The sequence below is a fragment of the Pseudopodoces humilis genome, chromosome 2 (genome assembly GCF_049639895.1).
Source record: "Pseudopodoces humilis isolate 2021_Gansu_Grassland_sample_001 chromosome 2, ASM4963989v1, whole genome shotgun sequence".
NCBI lineage: Eukaryota > Metazoa > Chordata > Aves > Passeriformes > Paridae > Pseudopodoces > Pseudopodoces humilis.
This window is the reverse complement of record NC_142201.1, coordinates 4,517,668-4,537,908: the sequence shown is the minus strand read 5'-3', so window position 1 is coordinate 4,537,908 and position 20,241 is coordinate 4,517,668. Positions and strand designations below refer to the sequence as shown.

The 20,241-nt window shown below is 44.2% G+C and overlaps 1 protein-coding gene across 1 annotated transcript; it reads left to right on the top strand.

The window, feature by feature from the left end:
• The first annotated feature begins 1,506 nt into the window (after nt 1-1,506).
• Nucleotides 1,507-19,541, top strand: TMPRSS3 (transmembrane serine protease 3). Its single transcript, XM_088051738.1, has 13 exons — nt 1,507-1,523; nt 2,815-2,969; nt 5,013-5,123; nt 6,017-6,133; nt 7,516-7,639; nt 8,640-8,765; nt 9,456-9,499; nt 10,746-10,911; nt 12,721-12,890; nt 14,213-14,308; nt 15,457-15,599; nt 16,687-16,839; nt 19,521-19,541. The coding sequence occupies exons 1-13, from the start codon at nt 1,507-1,509 to the stop codon at nt 19,539-19,541; spliced, it is 1,443 nt and encodes a 480-aa protein (XP_087907864.1).
• The last annotated feature ends 700 nt before the right edge of the window (nt 19,542-20,241 follow it).

The following is a 20,241-nucleotide window of genomic DNA, read 5'->3' as shown; positions in this document are numbered from 1 at the left end:
TTCCACCTGAGCTGCAACTGCACTGGGGGGAACAAGTGGGGCTGTCCTACAGCGTGTAGGAACTTAGTCTGGAGGCCAAAACTTTCCTTTTGGGCTCAGTTTCCAAGTCCTCCTGCCCATATCATGTGTGGCTCCTACTTTGGTCTTCTTATCCAAAGGCAATGAGCAACCAAACAGTGGAAGATTAAATCCAATGTCCCATCTAGACACCACACCTGAGGTTGAGCTTGGAGCAGCTCAGGGTAAAGCAGGGAGAAGGACTTGTCCTTTCCAGTGGTGCCAGTCACACTGTGGGAGCCTTTGCAGAGCTGCCCTGGCTGGTCCCCAGCCTTTCCAGCGTGGCCAGAGTGGGTGAATTGGTTTTGGAGACAGTTTTTTCTGTCCTCAGGTATCAGTGTTCTCTCTGGAGGACGGGACACCTCACCCCATGGACTGAAAGGATCACCTGAGCTGCTGGCCACCTGAAATGAGCCTTCATGTTTTCCCCACTTTGGCTGAAGCTCCCCATGGGACATCTGGCCAGCTTGAGCTGGTTCTCCAGACATTTGGAGAACCATCAGAACTATCTGAGGCCTGGTGGGGAGAGTACCCCATTTCCAGGGAAGGCTTCTGAAAGAGTGACACAGGAGATGATGAAGGATTCTTGATGTCATGGCTTAAGTTAACAGGATCATGATGTAGTGTCCTCTCCTTTGGAAGTGCCACTCTCCATCATGCACAGAAATGGGACTGAAGAGCTTCTCTCATCTCAGCCATATTCCAGGGATGTGGGTTTTATCATGGAAAACTCTCATTTCCTCCCTTGCCTCTCTTGAGGAAGCCTTGTTTCATTTACACTCCTGTGGCTTTTTGTGTCATCCTTCCTTTTCCTTCTTCCCTCCACCCTTCCCTCTGCTGGGAATCTCTCTTCTAAGTGAAAACAGCACAGCCAAATTATTACTACTCTTGAGCATTCCTTGCAGCTGAATGCACATTTCCATTTTCTAATTGCCAGAGTACAACTGAGTTGATCCTTCAGCAACATGAGACGCTGCTTTTTCAAAAACCCCGTGCAGGCACACGGCTAAACCAAGTGAAGGAGGAGCAAGGTGAGCCTGTGAGCTTTGTGTGCTGAAGAGATGAAGCCCTGGGGCTGATGCTCTCTGCCACCCACAGCTCTTGGTGTTCAGGGCCCTCGGTTTTGACAGAGGATGAACAAGCGCTCACGAGGCGTTATTGGGGCTCCTTTGCCAAGGGGTTGTGGGAAGGTTTGCAAATCCCACAATGTTGCCTGGTGTTCTTAGGCTAATTAAACAGCGTGCTGAATTTTTATCTCCCCCCTTCCGTAGCTATGCCATCCGGGGCCATCCGATACCCCTCTCCAGGTTGGGTTACACGGGCTGCGGCCGCGATGCCGCGCGCAGCGGCCGGCTGGAAACCCTCCCCGAGCAGAGTGGCTCAGCAAACTCTGACTCTCCTTTGGGTTGCTTTTGATAATGAAGAAGGAAAACAGTTTTGCTTTTAACTATGACTTCTCAGGAAGAGGTGAGTGAAGGTTTGGGAGCATGTGACAGCCTGTGAATAAGTGAAATGTCAGTGTGTGGCTTGCATGTAATTTAGCTCACAATGCTGTTTTGTTTCCTGATGGGCAAATTTGCACCAGCCAGAAGGCTTTTTGGTTTAAATATTTAACAATCATGCTGGCAGATTCTCTACAAAGTTTAATTTACGTTCATTGAAATGCAGGTGAAATATTACCAAATGAAAGAGCATAAACCTTATGAAAGGTGAAAAATATTCCAGGTTATATTCCATTATAGATATAATGTCACAGATAAAACATGTATTCTTTGTCTAAAATGTGTCACTGTAAGCTTTTTCTGGGACTGGTTTTACAGCTTACCATCTCCACTGTCTTTTACAAAACTGGACCTATTTCCCACCACTGTGAGCTGAAAATTCTGATTCCTTTTTCCATTGTGCACCCCCAGAGTCAGAAATTAGGATTTCAAATCTATTTGCCCCGAATTTTAGTGTGGCTCATTTCAATTGTTTTTTGTTTGGTTTTTTTTTTTTTCCCCCTGTGTAGTAAGTCATTAAAAGTTTACTGGAGTAAAATTCCCCTGAATGAGGATCCTGTAAGGTGCTGTGCTGCTGTCCTATGCCTTTTAGTCTTTCTCTTGTTTCCTATTGTAATTACAGATCAGGGGGTGGATTCACACCCCCAGTGTGAGTTATTAAAAGTAGCTCTGGTGCTTAGACAAATCTGACCAAAAATTAACCTCTATTAAAATAGTTTGCTGGTAAATTAATTATAAGTGCTTCCCACATGAACATTAGGTACATAACAATGTATTGTGTCCAGCTCTGAGATCCTCAGCACAGGAAGGTCATGGGCCTTGCTGGAGTGAGTTCAGAGGAGGCCAGGAAGATGCTCAGAGGGATGGAGCACCTCTGCTATGAGGAAAGGCTGAGAGAGTTGGTGTTCTTCATCCTGGAGAAGGCTTCACAGAGACCTTGTGGCCTTCCAGTACCCAAAAGGGGGCTACAGAAAGGTTTAGATGAGATATTAGGAAGGAATTCTTCACTGTGAGTGTGCTGAGGCCCTGGCACAGGGTGCCCTGGGGATGCCCCATCCCTGGAAGTGTCCAAGGGCAGGTTGGACACTGGGGCTTGGAGCAGCCTGGGATAGTGGAAGGTGTCCCTGCCCATGGGCCCATGGCAGGGGGTGGAACAGGATGATCTTTTAAGGTCCTTTCCAACCCAAACCATTCTGTGACTCTATGACAACATTATAATGATTATTTTCTTCCCTTTTTTCTTTTTTCCTCTCCCGTTGAGTCAGGCTCAAGAGACAAATCCCACGACTGGAAGTCTTGAAATCATCTCTGTTACAGCAGATGAACCGCCAGTACCACAAATTCAGTTTACCTTCAAAAGATTTTTCTTCATACCACAAGCAAGAGTGGACCCGAGTGCAGATGGATCTGGTAGGGACAATCCATAACCCTTTGACCTTTTCCATCCCAATGGCCACTGTGTCCCAAACTGTGCTTGCCCAGCCAGAGCAAGCAATCTCCCAGGAGGAAGAAACACGACCTCCCTCCCACAGGTGTGAGGTTTGTCAGCTCAGTGATGTGATGACACCTTGTGTCCACTTGCACACTCAAGCATTTTTCACAGCCAGATTATTCACACAGAAGAAAAGGTCTCCCCACGCTTTTCAGACACATTTTTGAATGGTTTGTTTGAAATTTTGCCAGCCTGGAAGTTGGTCCATTAAAAAACCTGAATATACAATGCAGCAGCCTCGGAGGATTAGCATGTCTGTCTGCTGCTTCCCATAGGTTTCAAAATAGCCATGGGTTCCAGCAGAGACAGGCTGAGCTTACAGAGTGAAAATAGAGCAATGTCATTTTCTAGTCCATTAGCTGCTACAGCTGTCTAAGATTTTTGGCATACCAGACACCAACTCCGTTGCCAAAACCAGTTACTCAGCAGCTCCTGGGAGTCTGAGGAAGCTGGGATTTGCTAGAGAGTCTATAAACCCTTGAAGACGCTCCCTATTCATGACTGATTGTATCTGCCAACCTCAGTTATAAAGCCTGAGGAATGAAGAGCTGTATGAACTAAAATTAAAGACAAGGTTCTGCCAGTTCCTGTGTGCACTCATGACCCACCTGTGTTTGCTATTTCCCCCCAGTTTGCCCTTTGTGTGTCAGAATACATTTGAGACAAGTGAACCACTCATTATTTTCAGCAGAATCTCTTGTTGTCTTCCAGACTGGCAATACCACTAAGTGGATAGAGGTCAGCTCTGGAGGCTGGTGGTGGGTGAACAGTTCCAGTTCATGAAATGTATTATGCAGTGTACTGATGTATATTTTAACTTTAGATGCATCTTTTTGTATTTGAAAACTCAAGACTTATCCTTGAGCCATCACTTAGTTCTCTTCTTGACCTTACAGCAAAACTTTGAACAGATCACTTTTTCACAGTTTTTGAGACTATTTAGAGGATTCTGCTTTTTTTTGCAAATTTAGCTTTCAATAATTTTCAGTTAACCTTGCTTCCAAGTCCAAAGGGACCAGTGACTTTCTCCTTCTTGTCTTGAACTTCTATTTATGAGCTGCACACAGGTTTGATTACAGACAGAACAGGTCTGAATTTAATTCTTATCTCAGGACTAAAGCTTTCAGTGGAGGTGTGTAGCAGTGAGGGTGGCCACAACAATCCTTAAAACTTGAGGGTCCCGACTCCAGGGAAACTGAGGTGCAAATGAAAGGAGCGGGCTCGATGGAGTGCCTGAAAACAAACGAACTTTAATAATAAAATAAAGAAGGGGCAAGGCCCATAAACCATGCACAGCACAGGGACCAGGGCTAGGCCCAGACACAGTAATATCTAGGGGCGGTCTGGGGGCGGAGTCTGAGGGCAGGGATCCAATCACAGACTGGGGTTAGAAATATGCAAAATACAGTGACTAATTACGACCAATCAGGGGAGAGATCTGGGAACATTCTAGAAACATAACCTCATATGGGGTGACTTGATTAACGTAATGAACTGCCATAAGCCGTTTCTCTTTTGCCACAACCTCAAGGGATGCTTCCCAAGGCTTGAACTTAATGCCTGTATTTTTCTGGGCAAAGTTCAGCTGGCTTGGGTCCCCAGCCAGACCCGTTCCCACAGAGGTGCTCATATGCTTGAAGAGCTCTCAGTGAGATTTAGCCCATGAAAATGAAAATTTGGAGCTCCCATTGTTGACTGCATTGAGGACAGGTGCTCTGCAGGGACACAGTTCAGATCCTCCCAAAGCAAATGCTCAGGGGATCTCTCAGAGCAGCAGCAGCCCCAAATCTCTTGGAATTTTCTCATTCTCTGAGAAAGCAAACCCAAATCCCTTCAGGCGAGGTCAGTTCATAAAGTATATCCAGGAGTTATTGATGATAACTAGCTTAATGTTAGATAAATCTTTTTATTTGCAAACTCAGCTGGTTTAACCTCACAGAAGCTTTATCTCTGTTTTCCAGGTGATATTGAACCACCTTCAATGTGCCATGCTCTTGCCTCCCTAAAATACTTCCCATTTATCTGTGGTCTATTCTTTGCAGTAATCCTAGCAGTTGCCATTGGCCTGGGTGGTGAGTACCATTAGTTATTCATTAGGTTCTCACTTAACCATTCAAATGCTTAATTTTTCATGAGCCTTTTACTGAGAATGGAATTAAACTGCTACTGTGGCTTGTTTGTGGAAGTAAAAAATCTTGTTGATGTGATGGCTTTAAATTTTATTTACATGTAGGGATAAAATAGGTCTGGCACTCATGAGAGGAGTGGTGTAATATTTTCAATCCTGGGGAACCTGCAGCTTCAGGACACCTTTCTCTAGTAAAATTTTGTCAGCTCCCCTCGAGCAGTGAGATGAGTTTAGAAACTGAGGGTATAGAAACCCCCTGTGGGTAGCCACAGCGTATTTTTGTCTCGTAATTCACTTCTCTAACTTTTCTTTCAAAGAACTAGAAAACTTTCCCTTACCAAAAACAACTTCTACAAAGGAAAAAAAAAAATGCAGAATGAGTTTAGTTGTGGCTGGGAAGTGACCTGCCCCAGTCCAGGGGTCAAATATATTGCTGTGTCTCCACACCTGGGATCAGCTTGTTGAGGCATTCCCTTGTGAAGAGTGTGAAGAGTGAGCACTGGATGTGTTTTCTAAGTGTCTCCCTAATTTCCTGGTCAGGGACTGAGGCACCAGGCAGGAACTCACCCTCAAGTGAAATTTAAACTATTTAGATTTAGAGGGAGCTGGGAAGGAGTCAGCACACACAGCAAGGCTGACTCCTCCCACGAGTCATTACTAATAAATGAGTTTTAGCAGCACCATATAGCAACCTCCAGTGGTATTTCAAAAGTTCCTGGAGTTCAGGAGCTGGCTTTTCCTTAGCAAGATGGAAATCTGGACAGATAATGGAATGCAGAAGTGTTAAATTAAAATCCCAATGTGTTTTATTGCCCTATGTTCTTTCATTCCTTTTAGTCCAGTACAACTGCATTGGGAAGTTTCGCTGTCGATCATCCTTTAAGTGTATCCAGAAATCAGCCAGGTGCAATGGTGTCTTCAACTGTAAAGAAGGGGAGGATGAGTACAGATGTGGTAATTTAATTTTGATTATAAATCCCTCCTACCTCCTCCTGTAGAATTGGCAAGTCACCAAGGAATGCTTGTTGTAAAGACTTTGGGTGTTACAAGAAAGACAGAGACCAGCGGAATATCTAAATTACCACTTCAGAGGAATTATCTTTTTGAGGTACTGGTTTACAGTTTATGAAAAATCAAACTGCTTTTCAGAGGAATGTGATGATTGTTGAATATTGTTACTGCCATTTTTGATAATTTCCTCCATTAGCAGCCCAGATGCTTTTTTTTCTGCTCCCATGTCCTCTGCCTCCAAGGTACAACCCCACTGCCTTGTGCAGTGTAAATGCAGAGCTCTGTGATATTCACACCGTTGTGCTGTGCCAGTTTTGAAGATTGCAAAAGCCTGGTGTTATCTTAAAGGATGTGGGAATGGGAGAAATCAGCCTTTTGTGCACTCAGTACTGCAGAGTTTGCTGCTTCATGTGCGAAATGGATAACTTCTTTATGAATTTCTCTCTGTGGTGGTTTTGGGAATCACAGGGATGTTTTAAATGGTACTTCCCTGTCCTGTGCTATAGAAGGTGACTGTGGTGTTCACAGCCATTGGAGGGAAAGGACTTTAGTATTAAAGAACAGAATAATTGGGTTTTAGCTCAGTGCCTCTGTAGTCCTGGCTCCTGTGCCTGAGGCAGCACAGCTTTCCATCTGTGCCGTAGGAGGAATGACAAGAGCCACAGGCTTTTGGCCCCAGCTAACCCTGCACAACATGTTCAGCATTTGGAGAGTTTTCCCCAGGGAGGCTTGAGGCCTCCATGGAGCCAGTGGCAAAACTTCTGCTTTTCCTGTCTTCCTTTGCAATTCCAACACACTGGAATTGTGGGCACGTGTGGGAAAGCCCTGTTCAGCAGCGACCACGTGGGTGGCCTCCCTTCTCCCTGGAAACACCACACTGATGTGCCCTTTCCCAGGTCCAGGACAGCTGGGCACAAGTGCATCCACCCCTCTGACACAGGAGGTGCTCCCCACCTTCCATCCCTAACCCTGACCATGGGTTTCCTCATGGCAAAGCACCTGCAGCTCCAGCTCACTGCAATCAGCAAGACTGGCAGCCTTCACCACCTGTATTAGAGCTGACATTCCCATGAGAAAAGATTTTTTTTCCCCTAGCTGTCCTAGCTCACAGTACCTTAGTTCCTTTCTTTAATGGGAGGGGAAAAAACAAAGCACAGAAAAAATCTGTCAAAGAATCCAAGTGCCGATAAAGACAAGTAGTAAAAACTCAGCGAGCCAGACACCACAGACACCACAGTTTTGCCTTGGCACTGTCGTGTGCCTGTCGTGTGCCTGATGTTGATCTTCACAGCTCACTGAGGCTTTTCTTGTCCTGAATCTCAAAGTCAGGCTGAGTGGGAAGAGGGCAGTGCTGCAGGTGTTCACCTTTGGGTCCTGGCGAACGGTCTGCTCCGACGACTGGAGGGCAGAGTACGGGAACACCACCTGCAAACACCTGGGCTTCTCAAGGTATGGACATGAAGCACCAGCAGCTTTATTTGGCATTTTGAACAAACTCTGAGGTTTTCAGTCTTTCTAATGAAACCTTGTGTTACTTTGTGCCTTAAAAATGGCTTAATAGTCCACGTTTGTGAGTGATACGATTGATATTTGAGATGATGTGGGAAATGCTTCTGAGTACTTGTACATGGCAAATACCTTTTACTGCTATAAATCCTGCATGATGGCTAAATATAATGGCTTGGCTAAATCTTCCCTGTGTGCCAAATTCCTATTTGTCACTCTAGTAGCCTGTCAGAGAGGCACTAAAAACATATGAGCATTTTCCACTTCTTTTACTTCCCCTGTAGGTAAATTGTATACACAATTCAAGCCATGACATCTGATAGGATTTAAGGTCCACCTCATAATTATAGAAGAACATGGCAAGGCAGTTCTTGATGGATTGATCCCATTCCAGAAAAAGCACCATTTCTTTCAGAAGCTTACACAAAATTGAGAAAAATTTGAAGTTTTGATTTAGCATGATCCTCTGTTATTTCTTACCATGGAATCACTCTGATTTCTTTCATAGTTAGCAGTATAAATCTTCTTTGAATAAATTCTTGTTGCCTTTAGGATAAAATATATCTCAATTTTTAAACAAAGAAGGAGATATTAAAAATTATTCATCCTTCCTGCCACAAAACATAACTCTAGAAAAAGGAGACAATGAGCTTGTTAGTGCCTCAGGAAATGGTCCAACCACTTACAGTGAAAAGCTCCATTGTAATATTACAATTAAAATTTACTTTCTCTGCCAGTTAAATGCATCTCAGCATGTGTGGCTTCAACACAGGATTATATCAAAAATACGTGCACATGGTAAGGAGCATAGGGACAGGATAGAATTACTTTTATCAGATGTCAGAATCTGATTATTGTGGTTTTCATTAGCAGAACTGGTGAATTATTTAAGCAGATTGCTGTGATGCTGTCTGGGGAAGCTGTGTTTATGGTTTATTTGCAGTTATGTGAGTTCAGGTTACCTGCCCGTGGCTGCAGTCGAAAAACAGTTCCAAAGACACTTCGTATCCCTCAGCCACTGGTTCTCAGCTGACCAAGTGACATCCCTGCACAATGCCACCAACCTCAGGTATGCCTCAGCTGCTTCAGGATTCAGAATTCTCCTTCAGTGGAAGGGGAATTATTGGTGGTTTGGGATTGTTGTTGTTTTTTCAGGCATATAGTGCTTTGTAAGTGTTTGGTGGTGTTACACGTGCTAGACTGAGGTTCAGCAGCAGTCCTGCTGGAATATGAATAAGAGTCTGATTCAAGACCCATTAAAATCAACAAAGGCTTTCAAATGAGCTGTTTGAAATGACTCTTTGTCCCATGATGTCATTTTTGCAAATGGATAGGCACCAGGCACTTCTTTTTCCATTATGAAGCAGTTTGTTTCAGTTTGCAGATCCTTACACGTTTCCCGGTGGGTTTATGAACCCTTTATGGTCCATTTATTCCTCCTGATGAATGCTGGTTTTTCTTCCAGTGAGAGGGGAGCAGTGGATCTGAGGAGATTTCAGAGCTGCTGATGAGCTTTCCCTTGTGGAAGAGTGAACCTCTCTTCAGCAGGGCAGCATATGGTCTGCAGCCTCCTGATGGTGGCCAAGCTCCTGACTTCAGTGTTTCAGTTAAAGATTAGATTGGATGAGTTCATGCCTTTGTACCTCTTTCAATATATGAGTTACTTAGATTTATGTGCACAGGAAAATGATACAATATTGAAAAAAATCTCAAAGTATTTGTGAATTGGGACTAATGATTCACTGTCTTCTCATCTCAGGGAGGAGTGCACTTCTGGTAATGTGATCATATTGAAGTGTTTGGGTAAGGATCAGAAAATGTGAAAATAAAAGCAGAAATTTTTCTTATTTATTAATTTTTAAAACTTAACTTATTTTAATATATTATTTAATATTTTAATATTAGTCTTAATTATAATACAAATCAAATTAATATAAAATATAAATCAATATTAATTACATAATCAACACAACATTCATAAATATTACATATTATTCATATTACTATATTAATTAATATATTATTAATATTATTATTACTATGTAAAGTAATATTATTAGTATTATATTAGTTAATATATTGTCAATATTAATATTACTATGTAAAATAATATTTATATATTAAGTTAATACTTATATAATTTAATTTCTTTTACTGTGTAAATTATATTTATCATATTACTAAATATTAATGTTTTAATATGTTAATAATTTAATAATTTTAATTTTTAAAAATTTTTCTAATTTGTCTTTTTCCACTGCATGGTAAGAGTTGGGAGCAACTGTGTACTCAGGGCATATTTTACTAACAGTTCATCACACCAAAGAAAAACTGTATTTTTTATGTAAAATTTGAAGGAATTTCAGAAAGGGAAAATAGGCTGGGAGGGCAGATTGGTAGCATCAGATAGCAGGAGCATTTCAGTGAGAATCCCAGTAGGAAGTGCATATTTAAGGACTGTGTGTTGAGTCCATGGACTCACACTGTAATTCCAAGTTTTTGGCATCTTGGCAGGAAAAAGGGAAATTCTGCCTTAACTGAATTTTCATCCCACACCTCTCCATGCCACCTCATTTTCAGATTGGGATACAAAAAGTCAAAACACAACAGCAAAATCACCACAAGGCGAGAGGAGATGCTTGAGCCTGCCTCTGTGGGACCCTGAGGATGAAGGAGGGCAGAGCAGGGGGGTTTTACAGCTCAGCTGAGCTCTGCACCTTCAGGGAAGGGACAGACATGGACCCCACAGTCCCCAGAGCATGAGTGACCTGCAGGGATGGGACAAACATGGACCCCACAGCTCCAGAGCATGAGTGACCTGCAGGGATGGAGGGACAGACATGGACCCCACAGCCCCCAGAGCATGAGTGACCTGCAGGGATGGAGGGAAGAGGAGAAAGCTCTGGGATGTGGCCATGGGGATGGGGTGGGGATGCTCCAGCTGTAGACACCTCCCACCCTCATCAAGGCTGGGAGAAGAGGGGCTGAAAGTGACCCAAAATCCAGGGCTGTGTTTCCTCTCTGGACTGTAACCTTTTCTCCCTGGCAGCGTGTGGGACTCGGGCCAGCTACGGGCCGCGGATCGTGGGGGGCAACGCGTCGTCCCCCCGGCAGTGGCCCTGGCAGGTCAGCCTGCAGTTCCAGGGCCACCACCTGTGCGGGGGCTCCGTCATCGCCCCGCGCTGGATCCTCACGGCCGCCCACTGCGTCTACGAGTGAGTGCACAAAGCCCCCTGCTCGGGGACACTCTGCTTGCTCTGAAAAACCACCCTCAGGACACGCTGCCCCATCCTTGACTGATGCCTTAGGGTTTTAGCCTTTTTATTTTTCGTGTATTTGTCACCCTGCAATTCTTTAGTGTATAACTCTTAAACTCCATATTCTTTGACAGCTGCTGCTTTCCTGTTTTGGTCAGACAACACAATTCCTCTCCAGGCCTGGGAATCAAGGACACCTCACTGTCCCAGGGCCTGAGAAATGGAAACAAAATTAAGCTGGGGGGAGCAAACTTGGGGTAAATGACTTCATTACCTGAAGCTGTAATTGGAAGATTCACTCCCAAAATGGACCAAACTTATAAAAGTATAAAACCCATGACCCATCGTCCAGTTTTGGGTGTAGCCCCTGGGAAGGCTTCATCTGCCCTAAATGTACCTGAAGGCCCAATAAATATCAATATATCAATAAATATAACCACTTTTTATTCCCTTAATTTTGTCTGGCCTCTGTTTTTAGGTAGTCCCCAAAAAGCATCATAACATTTAAGCCGTTCCTTTCTCTTTTTATATGAGTCTTTATTGAATAAAAGCTTCCCTAAGAAGTGATCCAAACCCAGGGCCCCAGTTTCCAGATGTTCTGGCCACTCACAGCACCCTGGGAAAACATCTTAAAACAAGATTTAAGTGCTAGATTTTAGGTATCCCAACCTACAGTTTCTGTAAATTGCATGTACAGAATTTGTATCTGGCTTCTCTGATCCACTGGACCTCCAAAATAAATTACAGGATTCTTTTCAAGTTGACAAGATCAATCTGTGATTATTAGTCACTTGTACTGTGCTTTGTACCCTTTGCCACATTCTCACTACTCCTTTTTATGCAGCTGAAGAGGTCTTCAGGCTGTAAATTGATGTTAAATAGTTATTTAAGCTCTTCTTCTTTGTGTAATTGCAAACATATTTATAATGAACTATGTGGTTTTGCAGTCTTATTTGATGCTAATAGTGCAGGAACACTTCTTGCTCTTACAAACTCCAGAACACTTTCATCAAAGATATTTAGACAGCTAAAATGGGATTTGTCTGACCACTCTTAGCCACCTACAATATGGATGCCTTCTTCTGAGTAAGTTCTTGTAGGATGCTTTTATACCCAGTAGAGAGAAGAGATGGGACAGACAAACCCCACTCCTAGTTCCTATTTAGAGCCCTGTGTTGCCATAAAAAGTAGGAATTCAGCATTTTAGAACCTTTGTCCTTGACTTTGTTCCCCCAAGGTGGAATGTGGTGAGTTTGAAGGGTGATGGGGATGGGAGCTGGCAACACAGCCCACATTCCTGGAGTCTGTTCCCAGGCGAGTGAGGCCAAAAGGAGAGGAGCTGGAGGCTGAAGGATGTGCCAGCTCATGAAACACCTTCCAGAAGGGAAGCTTCTCCTGGAAAATAACTTGCCACAAGCACTGCTGAGGTCTGGCTGAGTGCAGGTGTGCCAAGCGGCCTCTGTGGGGTCTCATAGGAGCACAGACAGCTGGGCTGATGAAAAACTCTCACATATTTGTAGTAAGATAGAGATAATTGCACTGATAATATACCAGTGACCCGGTGTCTTACTAAGATTAGTCACCCCTTTTACATTTTTAAAGATTAGATGCAAAGCATAGCCATTATTGATAGAGAGGTAAGCCAGCACAGCAGACTGGTGTTATTTGCCTGTAGAGATTTATGTGGTCCACAAGCTCAGGGGACAATTAGAAAAATCTGAGGGTTTTCCTGGAGGTTTGACACTCTCTCCTACCTCTTTGTTCCAGCCTGTACTTGCCGAGCTCCTGGAGCGTTCAGGTTGGATTTGTGACTCATCAGGACACCCAGGTTCACCCACATTCGGTGGAAAAAATCATTTACCATCGGAATTACAAACCCAAGACTATGGGGAATGACATAGCACTGATGAAACTGGCAGCACCCCTCGCTCTCAATGGTAATTTATCTCTGTGAGCTTTCACTTTCTCACCTTCCCAGCTAAAACCCCTCAGTCCACACAAAACCAGCAGGAACCCCCCCAGCCTCAGTGTGAGCACCTCCTCTGTACTCCCTATCCAGGCATGGACAGCAGCAACGTGCTGCAAAATGTTCCCAGTCCACTCTGGTATTGATTTACTGCAGGCATTTATTAATAGGCAAACATTAACTTTATTCTTTCTAAATATTCTTCCTATCTAAAATAAACACCCTGCCTCATTCAGCTTGGAGGTCAAAGAGATTTTTATCATGTCCTTTCTGTGAGTACTTGGGGATCCAGAAGTGTCCAAAGCTGAAAATCAAGCTTGAATTTCAAAGAGAAGGAAATTCAAATATAATGATGATTTAAATGAAAATTACTTTTATTTTCTTGATAGGATGCTACCTGCAGCTGGTACAATGAGTTGAAATAATATGTAATAATATTGTATGAATTGAAATGCTCACCTGCCAATACCTCCTAATCTCTGTGAGCTGACTGCAAAGGGGAGCTGGTGCTCTTTGACACATTTAGTTGTTCTAAATCAATTCTCTTGTAATGGTTTAGAATTTCACCATTAAGGAAAATTAAGCTTGATTTTGTTCTGTTTTGTCTCTCTTCTGCCCTTGAATAGCTCTGGGAAGCTGTAAGGAGCAGCAGTGGCTCTGCACCTGAGCACGATCCCACTGTGTTCCATGCTGGGGGCTGATGCCTTGAGCTGGGATCGCTGCACTGTGGGGAACAGAACCACTGGGGGCTGCCCAGTTATATTCTGTATTTTCCCTCCCTTTTCTCAGCACCCATTTGTCCCTGCAAGCATCAAGCACTGATTTTATCACATGAAATTCCATGTCCCAGAGCACAGAGGCACCGAAACTCTGTGAGCTGATGGGTGAGAAGCAAAGAACCCTCCCAAGAACCTTCTTGCCCTCTCAGGGATGTGCACACCCAGCTCCTTGTCTCACCCCAGCAGCCCTGGGGGCTCTGATCTTCCCTTCAGCTGCATTTCTAGTTTGCTCATTCTTCAATGTATTGACCTGCTGACACCTCCTTGTGCTTCTTCTTACCCAAAACTCATTTGGGCTGCTGGGAGTGTTGTCTCAAACCCTCAATGCTGCCCACAAGACAAAAAACCTGCAGAAAACTGCCAGGCTATTTATGTGGGGAGTGGGTGGTGTTCATCACAAGTTCACTACAAGCCAAATCTTCAGGTTTTTCTGAGACATACAAACTTTTTCTGCTAAATTTTGATTCTCTTTTCTCTCCCTCTTTTTTTTTTTTTCTTCTTTTTTTTTTTATAGGTCACACTGAACCGATCTGTCTGCCCAATTTTGGTGAACATTTCCCAGCAGGGAAAATGTGTTGGGTATCAGGATGGGGAGCAACTGTGGAAGGAGGTATTTTAAATTGTCTGCTGATAATTTCACTACATGCACTCATATACAGTAAATACAAGATTTGGTTGGAACACTGTTTAACACTAAATTTTCTGGATTATCTGGAGGGGGAAGAAAGACATATTACCAAATGTTATGCACAAACTGAACTGCAAAAGCACTGTGCAAACTCTTACCACAAGGAATGGATGGGTATTCTCTGAAACAGTTGAAAATTGCACATATAAAATCTCCCCAGTATTGTACTAAGTCTCAGTGAAACAGGCTGTGCCCTTTAGAGCTCCAAGCATAGTAAGCACAGCATGAATGCAAGAATTCAACGTTCCTTTTTTTCTGAGAAAGCATATGTGTATTTTAAGGCAGGTTGGGTGATGTAGAAATTGGATAAAACAACATCAAAAAGAAAAGGGATTTTTTTTTTTTTTTTACCGTGACTCATGGGTCATGCTAATCAATAATATAAACTGAACCACCTTCACGTGAAAATGGGTGAATTATCAGGCAATTGTTTTTTATCATTCTTCATTCATGTCACTGAACGTGTTCCCGTTGTTCAGAGAACAAGAACAGAACATTACCTGACCCACAGATAACAGCCAAAGGTGGGGAGAAAATGAAAGCAAGGTTTGCCACATTAAAAAAAAAAAAAAAACAGCCCTAAATTGACAATAGGCAGTGTGCAAATACTCCCCTTTGTGGAAAGGATCCGTTCAGGCTCAGAATGAAATAAAATAAATATTTATAAAGTAAATCAGATGTTTGCAGATGATTTGTTGACTAACAGAACAGGCGATAAATTCGGAACAGGTTTTGGCACTAGTCTTGAACACAATGTTCAACAAGTTTTTTTAGTTCATTAGTGTAATTAATTGTCTAGTTTGAAGTGGAAATGCACAAAGTCCATGTTTTATTGTTATTTAATTGTTATTTTATACACTGTGATAATCCACATCTCTACAGAGTGGATAATTGCTGTGTTCTGTAAGTGATGAGACACCAAGTTGCCTTACTTTTGTCTTGTCATTTAACCACATTTCTTTCATCCTTCCTTGCCAATTCTTTGTATATAAAACATCCTCTGTTTATAAATGGAGATTATTTTCAAGGACAGGAAAGTTTTTTCTGTTTTTTTTCTGTTTTTTTAACAGGTGACACATCTGACACCATGAATTATGCAGGTGTTCCTCTGATTTCCAATGCAATTTGCAATCACAGGGATGTCTACGGTGGGATCATAACTTCTTCAATGCTTTGTGCTGGTTTCCTAAAGGGAGGGGTGGACACCTGCCAGGTATGGAAGTTTCCAAACTGCAACTGTGCTCATTGGAAATGGAAAAATATGAGTGATAAGTTATCACAAGGCACTCCCAGGCTTTTCTTGGGCAAACATTTGGGTTTGTGCCATTTATTCTGCTTATCACGATTATCAATCACTGACCATGTGCATTCACACGCTACAATTTCCTTTTTATACTTCTTCTCTGGACCTTATCTGGATACTTCTGAAGCCAGATTTGCTTAAGACATATTTTGCTGCATGTGCTGCAGCACGGTGCCATCCTTTCTCTGCCTTGGCTGTGACCTCTGCACTGCACTGAATTGCACTTCCCTGCACTGTGAGCAGCTCCAGAGACCTGCAAGGTGCAGACAGCCCGTGGTGAAAAGCAGCCAGATTGGGCTGGGGAGGAATTCCTAGTGGAAGGTGTCCCTGTTCCAAGCAGGAGGCTTGGACCTACACAGACTTCAATGTCCCTTCCTACCCAAACCTCTCTATGAGTCTGTGAACTTCACATTTCCAGATTTGCTCTGTCCCAGTCACACCTGGGACAAAAAAAGCACAAAGGAAGTGGGTGCCTGGATCTGCATTTCATCCCCTTTTTGCACACAGCCCCCCCAAAAAAGCACTTGGCACCAGCTTTTCCTGGGAGACCTGCCCAAAGGCAGCGTGCTCAGCACACACAGCTCCACGTGACAGGAGCCCTGCTCTCCAGTGGGATAGGCTTCTTCCAAATTCCCTTTCTTCCAGTTGTGCTGGCTCTGAGTCTCGTGGGGCAGGAAACTGCCCCAGAGAAAAAAGAAATGGGGAGTTCTCAGTACTTAAATAAGAGTGCATTGAGTTGAATCTGTGTGGCAAAGTGTCTGGGAAGGGCTGGAAAAGCAGGCAGGAGCAGGCAGGGAAGGAGGTGAGATGTGAGTTTAGTGTCTCATACATGTCTCAAAAGTCTCCAAGTCCTGCTGTAATGTACTTTTCCCAGGACCCAGAACAGAGCAGAAACAAGAGATTTTGAATTACTGGACTATGTCTCTCCCCCTTCCTCCCCAGACAGACATTTCCATCCTTTTCTGAGACACTGACATTTTAATTCTTTTTCCCCCAGGGAGATAGTGGGGGGCCTTTGGCATGTGAAGATATGAGTATCTGGAAGCTGGTGGGCACCACCAGCTTTGGAGTGGGCTGTGCAGAGAAGAACAAGCCGGGCGTCTACAGCAGAACCACTTCCTTCCTGGACTGGATCCACGAGCAGATGGAGGTCTGGCTTTGCCCTGTTCCTCCACCTCTGGTTGTCACTTTGCTCCTCCTGTGCCACACGGGGTGTAGCCCACATTTGTCTGTGTTGTGTGGAATTCCAGGGGGTGTTTGGGGATGGGGACTGGCCCTCAGGCAGAGCAGGGAGGTGCGGAAGGGCTGAGTCAGGAGATGGGGGTCAAGGAAAGAGATCAGAGGGGACTGTCCTGGGTACAGTTCTGGTGCCCCCAATATGGGAAGGATGTGGAACTGTTGGTTCCAGTCCAGAGAAGGGACACAAAGTTGCTGAGAGGACTGGAGCACCTCCACAAGGCCAGGTTGGAAAAGTTGTGGCTGTTCAGCCTGAAGAAGAGAAGGTTCTGTGGAGACCTCAGAGCCCCTTCCAGAGTCTGAAGAGGCTACAGGGAAGCTGGAGAAGGGCTCTGTCAGGAACTGTAGTGACAGGACAAGGAGTGATGGGTACAAACTGAAAGAGGGGAAATTTAGGTTAGACAGGAAGGAATTCTTTACTGTGAGGATGGTGAGGCTGTGGCACAGGTCGCCCAGGGAGGTTTGTGGATGCCCCTGGATCCCTGGCAGTGTTGAAGGCCAGGTTGGATAAGGCCTGGAGAAGCCTGGGATAGTGGGAAATGTCCCTGCCCATGGCAGGAGAGGCTGGGATGAGCTGATTTTAGAGGTGCCTTCCAACCCTTAACATTCTATGATTCTGTGAGCTGATTTGAAGCCGTGAGGCTGCTACAGAGAAGCCTGGGGAGTGGAAGCTGAGTGGGCCAAAGAAATTGCAGAGGGAACACAGTGTTGGCTAGAAAAGAGAGGAGAGCAGAGAAGGGAAGTGAGGGGACACTGCAGCCACCTTCACCTGACCCAAGGGTGGCCCAGTCTCAGCAGACCAGCTCTGCTGCTGTCAGCACCTCTCCAGTGCTGCCAGAGAGGTGCTGGTTCAGTCAGTGGAGCACAGACAGGCGCTGTGCTGCAGGTGGGACTCCCAGGCTGGGCTCCATTGCCTAAGCAGGGTCATCCAGAGCCATTTCAGAGATCTCAGCCTGTCCTGCCTGGCTCACAGGTGTTGCTGCAGAAGGCAAGGATCTGCAGCTCGCCCTGGGTTGCATCCAGCATCCATCCCCATGGGGATGGCTCAGGTGCCCTGTGAAGGCTCAGGTGGTGCCAGGTGCACTAAGGCACTGCAAGTGTCACTAGACAGGACAAGTGCAAGGCAAGTGAACCTTCCTTCAGTGCCCTGGGAGGATTCTGGACATGCAGGCACAGGTAGAGAGCAGTGCATTGGCTTTTAATTGTGATTTTCCTGTCTTTGTGGCAAAGCCAACCCTAAGCCCCAGAGCGTGCACCCATTCTGCTCCAGCCTTGCCCTCGCAGACAGAGCTGCTGTTCCAACACCCAGCTTGCTGGAATGACATTGCATGGACAGCAATGATGCCATTCCAGCACCAGCAATCCAGGCACATGCTGAAACCACCCCTGTCACCATCTCATTTGTGAAGTATGTGAGACTTCCTCCTCTAACCAAAGTGCCAATATCAAACATCCACAGACAAGCAAATGCCCCAAATAAGGTGATGTGTGCAACTTCAGCTCAGCCCACGTCTGAATACTGCATGACACACACTGTTTTCACAACTTATATGGCACATGAAGATTTATGCTATCACAAGCCTATCTGTCACTCAAAGAAAACATGAAAACAGGATATTTCTGAATCTTCAAGACCTGTAATATTACTTGATTTTCTTTCCCCTGAATATATCATTGTGATTTATTTGCATATATATATATATATATATATATATATACAAACATTTCAGATGGAGAGCTCATATCACATGAAAACACAGATCTCCATTATAAAAGTAAATAATATTATAATATTTAATATTAATATTATAATATGATTAGTAAATAATTATAAAGTGGTCAAGGGGGAAAAAACGTACAGCAAAACCTTTGTTGAGCCAAATGCTAAAATACTGGAATTTTTCAAAGGGACATCCTTCAGATGTAATCATTAATTCCACAATTTATCCCCTTAGAAAGGATTTTCAGGTAGGGCAGAGAAACATAGACACTTTTTAATGGACTCTGAAGCAAACCTAAAGAAAGTAGAACTAGTGTGCCTGTGGAAGTGGGGCCAATGGAATGGCAGAGCTGTACTGGGGCATAGCCCAGATCAAACTGTAGCAGAGAAGCTTTGGGGTGACCTTCCAGTGCCTGAGGGAGCCTGCAGGAAAAATGGAGAGAGACTATTGACAAGGGCCTGGAGTGACAAGACAAGGGGGAATGGCTTCAAACCAAGAGAGAGTAGATTTAAATTAGATGTTAGGAATAAATTCTTCCCTGTGAGGGTGGGCAGGCCCTGGCACAGGGTGCCCAGAGAAGCTGTGGCTGTCCCTGGATCCCTGGAAATGTCCAAGGCCAGGCTGGACAGGGCTTGGAGCAACCTGGGATAGTGGAAGGTGTCCCTGCCCATGGCAGGGGGGTTGGAATGAGATGGTCTTTAAGGTGCCTTCCAACCCAAGCTGCTCCATGTTTCTGTGATCCCTGGTAGGACAGGCTCCAGCAGCCCCTCAGTTCCCTTGCTGAGCTGAGTGCAGTGGGAAAACTCTTTCAGAGTTCAACAGGTGGCAACACCAGCATTTGCAACAGATTCATTCATGTTTTTTTTTCCCCCAGAGAGAAGAACTGCAGACCTGAAAAGAGTGGCTGTGCTCTGGGCTCCTGAAAAGCCACATCACACTCCAGCCCTGCAGAAGGACCCAGCCCATTCTTGTGGTCACCTGCTCTGAGCTCTGGACCTTCACAGAGCACCTTTTACCATTTCTTTTTGTTACTGGCAACTGCACTTGATGCAAACTGTTGCACATTCAGCCTGTTTTGGGTGGAAGAAGCAGATGGATGATGGATGATCAGTGTGTGTGTCTACTGGCAGTCACAGTAAATTTCACACACAGAAAAAAACTAAGACTGATAATCCTGAATGCTGTCACAATAAAGTTTTGCAGAAAAAGACTCAGAGCAACTTTAGATCAGGTTGCTCACTGTTATTTTAGTACTTACCTTCCAAGAACCAGACAAGAATACTTTTTTTCCTGAAAGTATCCATATAGATCCATGAGAGGTCCATGCTCTGTTGCACAGGCAGCAGCAGCTTCCTTTGACTCCAAAAACAAGCAGGAAGCAGAAGGTTGGCACTTTTGACACAAATGTTCAACTCTTAAAAAAAATAATCTCTGAATTCCAATATGTTATCATGTCACTGTGAATGAAGTTCCTAAAACTCAAATTCTTAAGTGTTTTCCTGCACTAAATAGCTCTGAAATGAGCAACAGGTTGTAACTTGACTGGAAAATTCTGAAATTACTGAACTTATATGGAAGAGGAGCTTCTTTATGCC